This window comes from Toxotes jaculatrix, chromosome 9 (genome assembly GCF_017976425.1).
Source record: "Toxotes jaculatrix isolate fToxJac2 chromosome 9, fToxJac2.pri, whole genome shotgun sequence".
NCBI classification, from domain to species: Eukaryota; Metazoa; Chordata; class Actinopteri; family Toxotidae; genus Toxotes; species Toxotes jaculatrix.
Window position 1 is genome coordinate 12462171 of NC_054402.1, and position 14716 is coordinate 12476886.

Sequence of the window (14716 nt, forward strand, 5' to 3'; positions counted from 1 at the left end):
CAATTCCTCCTCAGTAGTTTCATAACAGCCGCAGCTTGTGCTTTATCATGTTGTCTTTTAAAGGGGGGAGGGCTGCGGCAGGATACTTACATGGTCCCTGGGTGTCTCTCACTGTCTGTAGAGAATGATGTGGGCTGTTATCAGGCCACAGAAAACATTACAATGTCTGTACAGTAGTGGAGAGAGACAGAAGAGGAAGGAACTGATCGAGGACTTTAGTTGCACTGTCATCGGTGCTTGGCAGTGTTTAGCTATCCCTGTGTGGCTCTCTATTTGTGCTTTTGTTACTGACTCAACACAGAGCGCAATCTACTTAGTTCCATCTGAATAATTTATACAACTTCTTTTTCATTTCAATGTAAATTGAGAAGCAAATCAGATGTATCTTGTATCTTGCTGCAGCTTTTCCCATTTATACTTGTGTTTAGGTCACACGCTAGTTGAAGTCTTTCTAAGCCTTTGTCTGTCAGCTCACTGTGATGAAACACAATGTTTTGGTTCCTCTGAAACAGATAAAATCCAAATATCTAATCAGATATAGAGATATCATTTAGTCGCAAGTTACCAGTCACACCTGTCCTTCTGCTTTTTAACTGACGGATTACGTCTTTAGTTCAGTGAAACTGGTTCAAATTTCCATGCTAATACAAAACTGAAGACCCGAAATGCACATCGAAAGTAGTGTATTCGTAAAACTGTATGTGGTTTACAAAATACTTTAGCTGTATACTGCTGACTGTAGAGTCAGACCTGGATCTCATAATAACCTGTCTCATGCCTAAATCCTTTTGTTTGGGGTGGAGCTGTGAAACAGGTCCTTCTCGTAATATAACCACTGTTATGGTCTTTCAAAATAGCACTCAAATAGTCACTTTGCAACATCTGCTCTGTCAAGGCTATATGGTGTATTCACTGTGCAGAAATATCAGCAATTACACCATGAAGCTGCATGTCTTGTATTTTTCCTCCAGTTTCCCTTCCATTCATTTCATTCTTGCATTTGTTTTATTTCTTTTCTCTCCTATTCTGTTGCTTTAATGCGCGTTCTCCTCTGTGTTTGCCAGATGGGGCTGCTATGCGGGCAGGTGTTCAGACAGGAGACAGGATCATCAAGGTATTGTCTTCATCTGCCTCCATGTCTTTAAACTGCTGTTGAAACTGTTTTCTAGTCTAAGGCCAATGCAAAGGCTGTAGGCTGCCACCTTCTGGTCAGTCACTGTTCCTGCTCTTTCTACTGTATCGGAAAATGGAATGAATGGTCAAACTGTAAATGTGGGCCTATAATTGGAGGTTTTGGGCTTCCATACCTGTCTTTTAATTCTCATCCTAGTACAATTGCTGTCTTCCAGGTTAACGGGACACTTGTTACACATTCTAATCACATTGAAGTGGTGAAGCTAATCAAATGTAAGTTCCTCTGTATGTGTTTAAGCAAAATCCACCTTTTGAAAATAAATCATAAAATAAAACTGACAACCCTTTGTTTTCCTTTTCTAGCGGGCTCCTATGTGGCCCTCACGGTGCTGGGGCGCCCTCCAGGGCTCGCCCAGATCCCTTTGTCTGAAGCAGAGTCTGAAATGTTGGGCGTTAGCATTTCCTCTCCAAACTCTCCAGCAGCAGAACGCCCCTACAGTCCTCAGGACCGCCTCTCCTCCCCACAGCCGCAATGGGTACTAAATGGCATCAGTTACTTTTGTTGCCCTCTTTTTATTTCTTGCTTCTTCACACTTCCTTTCCTTCTTCATCCCTCTTCCTCATCATCATTCTAAATATGCTCTCATTTTTGCGGTGGCTTCAATACTCGCTTGAATGCTTCTCATCTGTGGTCTAATTCACGGTTCCTCCATTTTTCTTTTCAACTTCCCTTTTCTTTTTTCCCCACAGGATGAGTATAGCAGTGTCTGCAACCAGAAGGTTGATATCTTGCAAAAGATGCTCTCAAAAGAGCAGCAGGAGCTGGAGGTTAGCATAACAATCACTGTCATTTATTGTCTTCTCCCTTTTGTAACGTATTTTTTTTTCTTGGAAATAGCAAGGCCTTATTCCACGGTTGTGTATATCTAAACCATGTTAAGGAATCTCTTGTTATTATCTGTACTGAAAATGAGAAGATCATTAGGTAGGTAGGTAGTATGTGCACAGACCGACTGTTTTTCTTGCAGCCTACACTTCATACCAGAGTATACATATGTTCTATTTCACTTACCTGATTGTATACACATAACAGAGTACTACTGGTCCTGCTTCATTGTTTTGATTTCACCCCTCTTGTTGTCTAGGCCATGAAGAACGAGTACAGCAAGAACCCCTCCCCCAGACTACTGAAAGACATCCAGGAAGCTAAAAAACACATTCCTCAGCTGCAGGGTCAGCTCTTCAAGGCCACTGGGGCAACACAGGTAAAGCACATACCCCCCCCTTAACTAACTAATTGTAACTAAATTTAGCTCACAGAATAGGGTATCTAGGGACACTAATCTACCACCAACATCCAAGCAGTCTTTGTATGATTTTGTGTAGAGCATTTAGGGATCGTTCCAGACAAACATTAATCCTAATCTTATCAGAGGATTAGGCCTTCTCTGTGGGAAGCCACTCTTTTGTGTCTGTGTGACAGCTTATTTTATATACATCGCTCCCTGAGCCTTGTGTTAAGTGGTTATGTGCATCCGCGTAATAGTCTGCTCTCTGAATTTTGAAAGAAAGTTACATTTTATGAGATTACACTCTTAAAATACTGATAAATTCACGACGTGTTATTGTACTGATGTATTAATTATTCCCACTGTAGCCTGTAGCCGGTTGCTCTTAACCTTTGTCTGCGTTAAAGCAGCATGCTGGGCTTTGTCAGTCTTGTTATGTAATAAGGTTGCTTATAATTAGTAACAAATGTTGCTTGCATGAATCCTTAGGAGGCTGTTCCAGGTGGTGATGCAAATGATGGTAGCGTGTTTGAGACACAGCACACTCTCGCCTCTAAGGGAGACAACAGTACAGACCTGTCCTGGAGCAGCACTCCTGTAAGTTGTCGCCTAAACAGCACAATCTAAATTTCCCTCTGAACTTCATATCAAACTTCCAAGACTAGGAAAGTTGTAAGATATTAGATTCCTGGCTACATGTGTTAAATCAGTTTTAATTAGCCCTGCTGAGCTTTGGCTAAATTAGGTCTAGACAACACCAGTGCTGGCACTATTGGTGTAGGTATTGATTCTGCATTCAAATTATTGTTGGTTATTTATAATAAGTAAATGAACAATTTTGGGAACAGTTGTTCAGTTTTCTTGGTGATTTCTTTTGTGAAATTGAGAGTGATGTGAGAATGTAATGTTTTGTTCCATCCTACCTCCAGATGTCACACAGATTTGGGCCGGGATCTCCAGACAGTATGTGTCCAAGAGAGCCATCCTGCCCCAGCCCAAAGAGCACACCCAGGAACAGCTTCAACTCCTGCCACTCCCCAGAGGCAGAGGACGCCACTGACCTGGTATCTATATTTTTTGCCACTGTACAAATTCACCCCAAAATATTTACTTATTCACTATTTTTTGCTGGCGTAAGCAGGTGCAGGTATGTTTGACAAAAACTCAAAGTGCGTGGCTGTCAGTGTAAGCGTACCAGATCAGGGGATTATAATTATCCAAACTGAGATTTTATTGCTGAGAAAAAAAGAAATTTCACAAGAGATCAATTTCTTGTCCCCAGGATTCTCTGTCCCCTACCACAGTCAGCAGTCCCTCTTCCTCTCGCCTCGTCTCACAAATCATTGGAGCTGAGGACGACTATTTTGATTCAGACCAGGAACAGGTATTTTATCACAGTGCAACATTAACATTTATGCCTTATAATAATAATATCACTAAACACAGCTCACAGATAAAGAATATTTTATAAAAAAAAGACTTGTCCCTCTTTAGTAATCCTACCTAATGTTGTTGTCAAACTGTTGCATTACATGTGTTTCAGACAAATGGCCAGTGTAACAGCTTTAACAGCATTGAGCAGCTCAAGTCCCGCCCCGCCCACCTCGCAGCCTTCCTTCACCATGTCATCTCTCAGTTTGACCCTGCTCCTGTGGTAAGACCCCCCTTCCTTCACACCTTGTTAAAACCCTTTTACATATCACTCACCTGTTTTTATACAGCCCAGCAAACTCTCCAGATCTTAAATCCTATTTTTGTGTTCTCAGCTCTGCTACCTCTATGCTGACCTCTATAAGCAGACCAACTCCAAAGAGACCAGACGGGTGTTCATGGACCTCCACTCCTTCTTCATTGACCGGGGAGCAGTAAGTGCAGTTTTTGTTCCGCAGAGTGAAATATGGCAGGTCTCAACACTTATTGTTGTTGTGTGCTGTGCTGTGTGTGTGGGTTTAACCACATGATCAATAAACTTAGCTTTTTCACAATTACCACATGATGTCATGTTTTATAATCTGCATTCATATTGACATTTCATATCATTTGAAACTGTTTGGCTGGACTTTACTATTTTTAAAGTAATTTCATTTTTGTTACAGAATTTGAAAGTTGCTGTTCCTGAATCCATCTCTTCTGATCTTGGTAAGTATTTCATGCTGTGTTTTTGCTTTGCATTTGGTTGTCTGCCAAGTGTCATTTTGAGTAGGTGGGGTTTTTTTTGTGCTTCTGTTGGCTCATATAAACCATTTGGCCTTCCTCATTATACGGTCACTGTAAGTTGGACCACTTACTCAGCCATGCACATTCCTGACTAATCAGTGGTTTGGAAAGTGTTGTTTAGGCTTAATATCACCTATTTAGTGTGCACGTCCCACAGTCCCTTGACTTTGCATACAGTTTATGTGAGTGTGTGTGCATGTGTTTGCAGACCGGCGGCGGACAGAACTGATACCAGAGGAAATAAACAGACAACATGTTCAAACTCTTCAGGACTCTCTGCTCTCTGACATTCAGAAGAACCTTGAGGATTTCAGGTACACTCATCAATTATGAATTTTTTGATGGTGTGGTCATTTCTGAATAATTGCAGAACTTGAGAATTTGGTTAGTTCAAGAAAAAATAGTATCTCGCCCAGCACAGTGTCTTGTGTTTAGCCATTTTTTTTGCTGAAGCATCATCAGCCTTATTTCGGTACATGCAGGCAGAAGCGCAGTATGGGCCTAACAGTGGCTGAAGTAGAATTGACGAGACTGGACCAAGAGCGAGTCAGAGACCGTGTCACTCTGGAGCGAGAGCGCTCATATGCTGAAAACATCATCACCAAGATCGAGGATATCCTGTAAGTAGCACATATTCACACATTCATAGAACACACATGTGACACGTGCAGACATATGATGCTCAGATGCATGAATTCTATCAATCTCATGTTTTTAACCATTACTATAGAGACTTAATGTATGTCTCTATGTGTTGTTTATAGGTTAACTACTCAGACCACAGAGGAGGAGAAATGGTAAGTAAACTAATCTTGTGGAGCTTTTGGTTGATTTGTATGAAGAGTATCTCTCGAAGCATATGGAGATCACTTAAGGCTGCAAGGGCTCTCATGGCTCCTCAAACCATCTGTGCGTTCATCTCATTTACTGTCTATAATGTGTTTTATAATAATCTAAAAGAATTACCATGCCACAACATGTTTTTATGACTTTTTGGCTCTTTGAAATTATCGGTGTCATCCAAGCTCCATTCTACCTCCCCCACAGTTTATAAATGAAGCACTTGGGCAGCCTTTTAAAGAAAACATGCAGTATGTTTACATTAAATAATTCAAAAGTGTGACTGATTGAAACAGTCTAGTTTGAAATGCCATATGGTCGCAGCACAGCCCAGATGGTTTGTGTAGAAATTGTATGAGAACGACTGGTGTGACATATGGTACAAGTCACAATATGGACACTTATTCTCTTCAAATTTTTGCACTCTTTTGTTTTGTTGGTAATAATTCAGAAACGTTTGATGTCATTTAGCACTACAATACAGTATGTCATCTACACATACATGAAGCACCTTGGTGTGAGGGTCAAGGAACCTCGCAGTTTGGAGTCCAAACGGGTTCGGATCAACTTTCTCCCCAAGATCAAGGTACTTTATTTCCCTCTCTGCTCTGTGGGCCTTCTCTCTTTCTCTTTGTCCCCGGCCTGACACATTGTACTCTCTTGTTTTTAATGAAACACAGAAAAGCATCAAGACAGAAAAGGAAGGAGAAGAGAAGGTGAAGAAACCCAGATTTCCCAGCATCCTTGGACCCCAGCGTCGGCCCAGCCGCATTGAAGCAGGACCGGGTGAGTTGGGACTTTGAGGTAAGCTAAAATTATGACCCTGCTTCTAAATCTTTTCCTAAGTTTTGACTGTTCTCTCTATATTCAGTGGGTAAAGCCTTGGATGGTCGCCCCCGGCCTCAGAAACAATTGTCTCAGCCTACACTGGGGGCAAGTGAACACATGGAATCTGGTCGTCTAAGAGGCAGCCAGTCGAGCGAGGGCTCTGAACTCACACACTCCATGTCTGTCAACACTTCATCCCCAAACAGCACCATGACTAGCTCAGACACTAGCCGAGATGCTGATATGGGTGAGCTATTGAGTGAATTAAATAAATTAAAATAGAAGAAAAAGACACAGAAAGTGATTGCTTCTGACTTGTCACTTGTCTCTCAGGTGGGACTCCAACCTCAGGCACCCCCAGGCTGAGTGACGGCCTTCAGTCCGACCCTCTGGATGGGTTGCAGTACCCTACTTCGCACTTTGACCTTTACAGCCTGGACCAACTGCAAGAGGATGACAGAGAAAGCGACAGGTACATTTACAGTCAGATTTTCAGCAACACATTTGCCTCCTCACATAGAAAATATTTATGTTTAACATTGATTTTATTGTTAATATTTTTTGTAGAGCCCACGAGGGAACACCAAAGGCCATAAGGAGGTAAGGATACCTGATCATTTTGACTTTTCTAACTTAAATCCATCTTTAAAAAAAAAAAGAAGAAGTGGTGATACGTGGTGGAGAATTTTTGTTAGCCTGAGGTAAAGCTGACTTTCTTTCTTGTCCTAGGCTTGAGGGACTGGGTACTGCTGATGTCCAGAGTGAGGACGACCAGGGAACAGATTCTGAGCATGACCCTCCAAACTGGCAGCAGCTGGTGGGGCGAGAAGTCCTAGCGGTTCTCCGACCTCATGAAATCAAGAGACAGGAGGTCATCAATGGTGAGAACGTGATATTGTACGATTCATTGAATTTGAATTTCTAGTGCTCAAAAAATATGTGAGGCCCACCCTCCATGGGCTTTAAAATGCTGTTATGATATAGCACATACTGAGTAGAGGGGAGAGGGGAGATATGTTGTTACATTATGTTGAGCTACGCAAATGATCTGCCATCTTGAATTAACATCTTGCATTTTGTCTGCAGAGCTGTTTAACACAGAGCGTGCACATGTGCGGATGCTGAGAGTATTGGACCACGTTTTCTACCAGAAGCTCTCCAGAGAGGCCATCCTGCCTCCTGCTGACATCAAGAACATCTTCACCAACCTGGAGGAGATTCTGCAGCTACATGGTACACACACACACACACACATTCCTGAAATTAATTGAAAAATGATTATCTGTGCAGGACTGTTCTTGAACATTTAAGAAGCAGTAAAAAAAAAAACACTCAAAAGTTAGATAAAGTTAATAATAGTTAGAATGAAGTTTAGACAAAGGCATTTAGAATGTAAACTGCATACACACAGCACCATCACATTTTCATGCTGTCACTTACACACACACACACATACACACACTGACCGCCCATTGGTGCCTCTCCTTTGAATTTCAGTTTCAATACTTGACCAAATGGCAGCCATTCGAAAGAGAAATGAGTCTTCAGTAATTGATCAGATAGGAGACGACTTGCTCTCTTGGGTGAGTACAATTCTCAGGCTGAAATTGTATTTCCTCTTTCAAACATCTTCTGATATTGAATAAATTTCAAGATGACCGATGTGGCAGGAAAAAAAACATATTGTGCACAAAGAAATTGAACTGTTGCCGGAAATTGCTTTATAGCGAGGGGGAAAAAAAATGTTGATATTGGCATGAGATTGCTTTCCTCAGCCTCACATCTGTTTATTTTGACATATGAACAAGCAAATAGTCATGTATAGTTTTTACTTGATATGGAGGGGATTATTAGCTATTTTTTTCACGCTCAACATTACATCCTTAAATCCTACATCAAAATTCTGAACAATAAAACCTTAAACATGGCACAGAAGAACAACTGTGCTCTCCTCAGTTACAAGAAATGTTATTGCAGTGGAAGCAAACGGGTGAAATGGAAGCCATTCCTCAGTAAATGTCAAATAATACCCTAGATTTGACTGACATCTCCGCATATCAATATCATGTTTGATACATTAGATGTGAGGTCACCACATATCAGCTGGCTCCCTTGTCTAAAACATCTCTATGGGGGATAAGTAGGGTAAACGGCCCCCTGAGGGTCCAAGCATTGAGCTAGTCTGCGTTTAAACTTGAGCCGTCTCTGCTGTGAGGACTTAAGCCTGGCCCCCTTCTGGGAGTTACTGCTCATTGTAGTGGCTAAATACTAGGCATTTCCATGGCAACTACCCCTGACCTAGATCGACTAAGTGACTGATGTCCCTCTCTGTCCGTCCTGTCTTGGGTCGGGTGACTACAGTTCAGTGGTGGAGAGGAAGAGAAGATCAAGCAGGCGGTGGGGACGTTCTGCAGTAACCAGCCTTTTGCTCTGGAGATCATCAAGACCAAGCAGAAGAAAGACTCAAGGTTCACTTCGTTCATCCAGGTACAGACATTATGCTCACCTATTTAAAAAAAGTTGTTATTCAGCAGAGATAATAGCTTAGAGAAAATTAGCTTTCAATGGTCCAGTTAGCTACTGTGTAGAATGAAAAGCTCAGAATGTAGATCAGATTTATTCAAAGAATTCAACTGAAATGTCACTTTTCTCAATAAAAATCCATGCTACATTTAGTTTCTCTTATTCACTTTCAAAACTTGTTCAATGATACATTTTGTTGACTGTGTAAGTGTAACTTGTAATTTTCATTGCTTTGCAGGAGGCAGAGAGTAACAGACAGTGTCGCCGGCTGCAGCTTAAAGACATCATTCCCGTAGAGATGCTGCGGCTCACCAAGTACCCTCTGCTACTAGACAACATCGCCAAGTACACAGGTGCTGTAGTGCCACATCACGAATCACCACAGTTGACAGTGATTTGGTCTCGTTGTAATCAGCTTATGTTCACAACATTGTTTGAATGCAAATATTAGTCCATTTATAAATCACATGCTCGGTCTTAAATGAAAATAAGATGTTTGAATTAACCAAAAATATAGCAGAGATATTAGTCATGTTGAATAATTGTAGAACATGGTAGACATGACACTTGATATAATGTATAGCATACCATGAAGCACCGGCTAGCCACTAGAATTAGGTTGATGAATGGGCCAGGCCAATATAATTGCTGACATTAGCTTATTGCAGATATATTTGCGTGCATGTTGGCCGAACTAGAAGTTTCATTACAGAAATCCCAAACTAGGTTTGAAGTAATACAGAAATTGTGTCACCCTTACGTAATTTGTCCACCAGAGGGCACTAACATGAAAAATATCCATCACAGTATGTGTCAGTATTTAAGTATTAAAATGATTATCTGCCAATATATCATTTGTAGATTTTTAAAAACTGTTTATCAGTTGGGCTTTATGGTGGACACACATGGAGCCTTTAATGATGTCAACATGTCTGTAGGCAGGGCCACAAAACAGATTTGTGTATTCATAAAAACACTCTCAGTTCAGTTCATACAGGTACAGTATGAATCTCCTGCAGTCTTATTCAAACACTTCAAAGTCTGTTCCACTCAGTCACAAATACTTAGTCAATCCCTGACTCTGTCACAGGGAGAGAAACTTACTCTATTTTATATCTCGTAACCTGAGAGTGATGCTTTTGTCTGCGTGTAGTCCAGTTCACACGCTGGGTGGACAGCTGTATGGCTCGCTCCAGAAGCAAGGGCATATAGCATATCTGCTCTGATGGTTTTCATTGTCACCTAGACAAGGAATTAATTCTTGCTGGCTGCACTGCTGCAGTATCTCTGCATATGAGTGCCCTAAGTAGGAGTCCGGTTATTGTATCCAGCCTTTCCTCTCCTGTGATCTTCAAATCAATGAGATCCTGGGAGGCAATTAACTGAATATGGAAATTAATTTACTCATGTTGCGAGAAACCATGGAAACACGTAGGCCAGGAATAATACCTAGTTTGCATTTTAAATTATGAACGTGGAATAATACAATTGATAAAAATGGAAATCAACTCATGGGATAGAAGAAAAGTGGATAGAAATGGACCAAATGAAGTCTTAAGCAAGGTTCTGTGTGGCAACATGCCAGCCATTAGAGAATTACAGAGACAAATGGAGAGATTATCATTTTAATGGTCCTGGAGCGGTAGAGCACATTTTGGGAAATGTCTCGCCCATTATTTGGTCCATCATTTCAGTCTTGGCTGGGGTTCGGGTCTCACACAGAGAGAACGCACTAATGATAAAGTATAACCGGCTATTATAGGATCATAATGCCCCCCTGCTTTATCGTAATTTTTGAGAATGATGGTGTGTTAATGGACAGAGGAAATATCAATTTGCCGGACAGCCCCCTGCCGAACTAAGGAGGCCTTACTTCCTATTTGATGTCATGATATGTTTCAGACAACACAGTGGAGAAGGACAAAGTGAAGCAGGCGGCGGACTGCTGTAGGAAGATCCTAAATCACGTCAACCAGGCTGTGAAGGAATCTGAGGACAAACAAGTACAGTGTTTTTTTTTTTTTTTTAAATCTCCTTTCCATTTCATTCCATCCTTTAGACTTTTTCCTCTTCCTGCCTTCACTCTCATTCTAAGTCCTTTCTTCTTTCTTGCTCTGCCACAATTCATCTTTGCTCCCCAGGCAGTAGCTTCCTTTTAAAAGAGCGAAGAACTTACTTATCCCTTTTCCTCTATCTTTGTTTCTTTCTTTCCGTCCTTCCTCCAGAGGCTGGAGGACTATCAGCGACGACTGGACCTATCATCTCTAAAGCAGACAGATAACCCCATGATCCTGGAGCTAAAGGTAAGTTATCTACACAACCCTTTTAGCTTGAGTTAAGGTGCACTCACTTGTTTTATACCCACAAATATCTGCTTGATAAAAAAAGAAAAAAAAAAACAGAAGCACAACGTGGAAATGGCTCATGGACCCGTGGCAAATACTTATAAGAACTTGTTTTCACTTATTTCCCTGTTCCACGTCCCTCAGAACCTGGATCTAACCAAGAGAATGATGGTGCATGAGGGACCACTGTCATGGAAAGTGAACAAAGACAAGACTATTGGTTTGTAATCAGCGCTTTACAAGAGTTGTGATTATTGATAAGCAGCTCATAAAGTGCAGTATGTGACATCAGTTCTGCTGCCCAAGTTTGGCAGTTAATACATGTGTCCTCTCTGTCTCCTTTCAGAGTTGTATACACTCCTCTTGGAGGACATCCTGGTTCTGCTACAGAAACAAGATGAGCGTCTGATCCTGAAGTGTCACAGCAAAAACCTGGCAGGCACCGCAGACACCAAACATATCTTCAGCCCCATCATCAAGCTCAACACTGTGCTGGTGCGCTCTGTGGCCACAGGTCAGTTCACACCCAGTCTCTTACAAGACACAAGTGAAAAGCATCATCTTTGTCTTTCTTTTTAAAATTGCTAAAATGGCTTGAATGGCAGAACAACACTGATAAATCTCACCCCAAACCTTTTGTCCACGTTCTCTCCGGCCAGACAACAAGTCCTTCTTCGTCCTTTCCATGTCGGACAACGGAGCCCAGATCTATGAGCTAATGGCGCCCACAGTCTCAGATCAGAAAACGTGAGACCGACCACCTTTTGATTGATTCGTTTAATTTTTATTGCTCCAGTTGCGAAGTGGGCTAATAATGTTTTTCGTTTTCCTCGCACAAGGTGGCAGCGTCTAATCACCCAGAGAGCCGACACCATGAAAGTCAAACCTCACAGCGTCATACCATTACCTCAGACCGAGTATGTTACTTCATCACCTTTATAATTTGATCAGATCAGATGGTTCTCAGGGTTTGTTAATGTTACTAATATAAGATGTCGCTTGTGTGCCAGTGGGGAGAGAGACGGTGTGGAGATCATTACAGCAGGTGTTTCCAGGCTGAGTAGAGACCCAGACCGCACATCCACCGGTAGCACCCAGTCCACAGGTAACTGGAGCCACTCATTCCTTCAGTTATTCGTGGAAAAAAAAGTTTTTTCCTTATTACTGAAATATTCTGTCCTTCTTAACTGTGTAGATAATCCTTCTCTAATTATACCTTCTCTGATAACTGTAATCATACCTCCTTAGATAAAGAGAGCAGTCCAGCCTCTAGAAGTGCGATGCAGAGCTCTCTACCTTGTACTAGCCCATTTGAGGGAGTGAAGGCGGAGGAAGAAGAGGAGGAGGAAGGATTTGTGGACCCGGAGATTCCTTATCAAGTGGCTGAAGATGGCAGAGAAGGAGACTCGTTTAACATATTTCCCTCCAGAGCGGACGAAGCACTGAAAACATGTAAGCATACAGTACAGATAACTCAGAAACATGTACTACGTAGGCAGTGAATAAACCAGACCGTTGTATTTGCAGTTATCATTAACCCCTTGTCCCTCACCTGTCCTTCAGTGGCAGCATTAAAGCAGGTGTTGGTGACCCAGCTAATGTCCCAGGAAGCCGCAGAGCACACCAAACGCTCCACAGGGGCTCGTCTCCTCAGGACCACTTCTCTGCGGACCCCCGTGGACAGCCGAGCACGGGTGATGGTCCACAACGGCTCAGAGAAGAACAGCTCTCAGACAGAGGACCCAGCTCAGGACCTGGGCTCTGGGGACACGGGCTTCTTTGACTCTCCTGAAGATTATGGTGAGCACAGACAGTCAACATTGCCCTGTTGGTTTAAATAGATTGTACTTAGAGATAAATGTTTCTTAAAGCAGTCGTTGTAAGGCTCATTTTAATCTGTGTTCTTGGTTTCCTCCTGATCCTGATTCCACAGCATTAGAATTAAATGGCTCCTTTTGATCCTCTCAGCAGGATACTTAGTCCTGGAGGGTTACGGTGGCCCAGGGGAGAGCAGCACGGATGATGACATCTTGGCATCGACCACAGGGAAACAGCTGAGCACCTCACAAGGCTGTGCCGCCGACTCCGGCATCAATTTGAGGTTTTCTTCTACGTCACAGGCCGGCAGCCTCTCCTCTTTCAGCAGACAGGTCCTGTCTCACCTTAGAGTACTTCAGGCCAACCTAAACTATCTGAAGGTATCTAACATTTACACACATATAATAATAGTATGATATATATATATATATATATATATATATATATATACACTTTTTATTGTGCTGTCTGACACCAAAATGTTTTTCCCCCGCAGGAGGTTGAGGCCGAGTACAATAATCTTATACGCCAAAGGCCAGAGAGGTCAGCAGCAGACACGGATGGAAACAAAGGTATCTGAGCTCATGCTCAGTGTCAGCATACAAACCACTAGATCTTAATATATGAATCACTTCCTGTATCTGTCCTTCGTCTGATCCCAAACCTCATTTTTCCCCCCAGATAAGAGATAGTGGAAGTCCATGGCGCAGCTTTTGGCTGTGGTCCCAAAGAGGAAGTACCGACTTGTAGTCAATTCCTACTTCTTGTGTCCTGGACTTTCTGGACGTCCTATAAGCTTGTCCTCTCACTGCTGAGCCCCCCTCCCCCCTTTGTTTTTTTTCCCATCGCCGTTGCCGTCGCCCGCGGTTGCCACAGAGAATGAGAGACTTGAGTGTGAGCAGAAACATTTGAAGGGAGGAGTCATCTTTGTGATGCCGCGCCCCCAACCCTCACCCCACCTCCGTCAGCACAAGGCAATCAGGGGATTGCCCCAGAACCTCACCCCTTTACCATCTTAACACCCGTTTTCCCCTGAACTCCCTGCAAGAAAGAGAACTTATACCAAAATGTACAAAGATGTGTGTTTAGAATATATATATATGAACACAAAACAAGAAAAGGAAAATTTTAAGATAATGTATTAAGATTTTTTTTTTATCCCAAGATGTATTTATTTTCTTTCATTTCTTTTTTTTTTTTTTTTTTTTTAAAGTGTTTCCCGCATTGCTTGCATGCTTTTGGCCATTTTTGGCTGTTACCTTTTTGGCTGCTCTTCCTGCTTCAGTCACACAGGGGTTAGTTTGAGTGTTGAGTGCACGCTAGCATACAAGCACACTAGCCTAGCGTAACCCTGATGAAATGGCAGGAATATATTCAGACTGATTGAGGCCAGAGTTGCACTGGTGATGGATAGATCCCATTGTGTTTAAAAAAAAAAAAAAAAACTCTTGAATTGTGTTAAAGTCTAGAATTTCAGATGAATTCTAGGTGTGGTGTTAACTAGAATGAAGAGTCTGAAGGCTCTGATCTGGTCCTGTTGCATTTCTGTGCTGCCTCCTTCCTCCTTCCTCCTCCTCCTCCTCCTCCACTTGCTCCCCATCTTCTTCGCTGTGAGGGGTGTTTTGCCTCTCGTCTGCTCCTCTACTCCTTTGCGTGTGATTCTCCCCCTTCTTCTTTTTCCCTTTGAACACTTACAGGTGTCATCCTTTTCCTTTTCCTCAC

At 42.3% G+C, this 14716-nt stretch overlaps 1 protein-coding gene across 6 annotated transcripts in view; it reads left to right on the top strand.

Annotated features, from left to right (window-relative positions):
- Positions 1-14478, top strand: part of arhgef12a (Rho guanine nucleotide exchange factor (GEF) 12a) — a 35209-nt gene extending 20731 nt beyond the window's left edge. For 3 of the 6 annotated variants that reach the window (XM_041046259.1, XM_041046260.1, XM_041046262.1), the window contains 36 exons: positions 1065-1114; positions 1350-1407; positions 1498-1670; positions 1885-1962; positions 2280-2399; positions 2913-3020; positions 3353-3487; positions 3706-3807; positions 3967-4077; positions 4190-4288; positions 4520-4562; positions 4849-4954; positions 5123-5260; positions 5405-5437; positions 5952-6066; positions 6161-6266; positions 6352-6555; positions 6642-6780; positions 6876-6908; positions 7038-7189; positions 7395-7541; positions 7806-7891; positions 8670-8795; positions 9070-9184; positions 10734-10834; positions 11057-11134; positions 11321-11396; positions 11523-11690; positions 11836-11923; positions 12016-12093; positions 12187-12281; positions 12425-12628; positions 12740-12976; positions 13145-13374; positions 13491-13566; positions 13676-14478. In XM_041046259.1, coding sequence (XP_040902193.1) covers positions 1065-1114; positions 1350-1407; positions 1498-1670; positions 1885-1962; positions 2280-2399; positions 2913-3020; positions 3353-3487; positions 3706-3807; positions 3967-4077; positions 4190-4288; positions 4520-4562; positions 4849-4954; positions 5123-5260; positions 5405-5437; positions 5952-6066; positions 6161-6266; positions 6352-6555; positions 6642-6780; positions 6876-6908; positions 7038-7189; positions 7395-7541; positions 7806-7891; positions 8670-8795; positions 9070-9184; positions 10734-10834; positions 11057-11134; positions 11321-11396; positions 11523-11690; positions 11836-11923; positions 12016-12093; positions 12187-12281; positions 12425-12628; positions 12740-12976; positions 13145-13374; positions 13491-13566; positions 13676-13686 — 4019 coding nt within the window. In that variant the 3' untranslated portion in view covers positions 13687-14478. The remainder of the gene's footprint in view (positions 1-1064; positions 1115-1349; positions 1408-1497; positions 1671-1884; positions 1963-2279; positions 2400-2912; positions 3021-3352; positions 3488-3705; positions 3808-3966; positions 4078-4189; positions 4289-4519; positions 4563-4848; positions 4955-5122; positions 5261-5404; positions 5438-5951; positions 6067-6160; positions 6267-6351; positions 6556-6641; positions 6781-6875; positions 6909-7037; positions 7190-7394; positions 7542-7805; positions 7892-8669; positions 8796-9069; positions 9185-10733; positions 10835-11056; positions 11135-11320; positions 11397-11522; positions 11691-11835; positions 11924-12015; positions 12094-12186; positions 12282-12424; positions 12629-12739; positions 12977-13144; positions 13375-13490; positions 13567-13675) is intronic. The other 3 variants (XM_041046261.1, XM_041046264.1, XM_041046263.1) reach the window with 2 other exon arrangements.
- Positions 14479-14716: the final 238 nt, after the last annotated feature.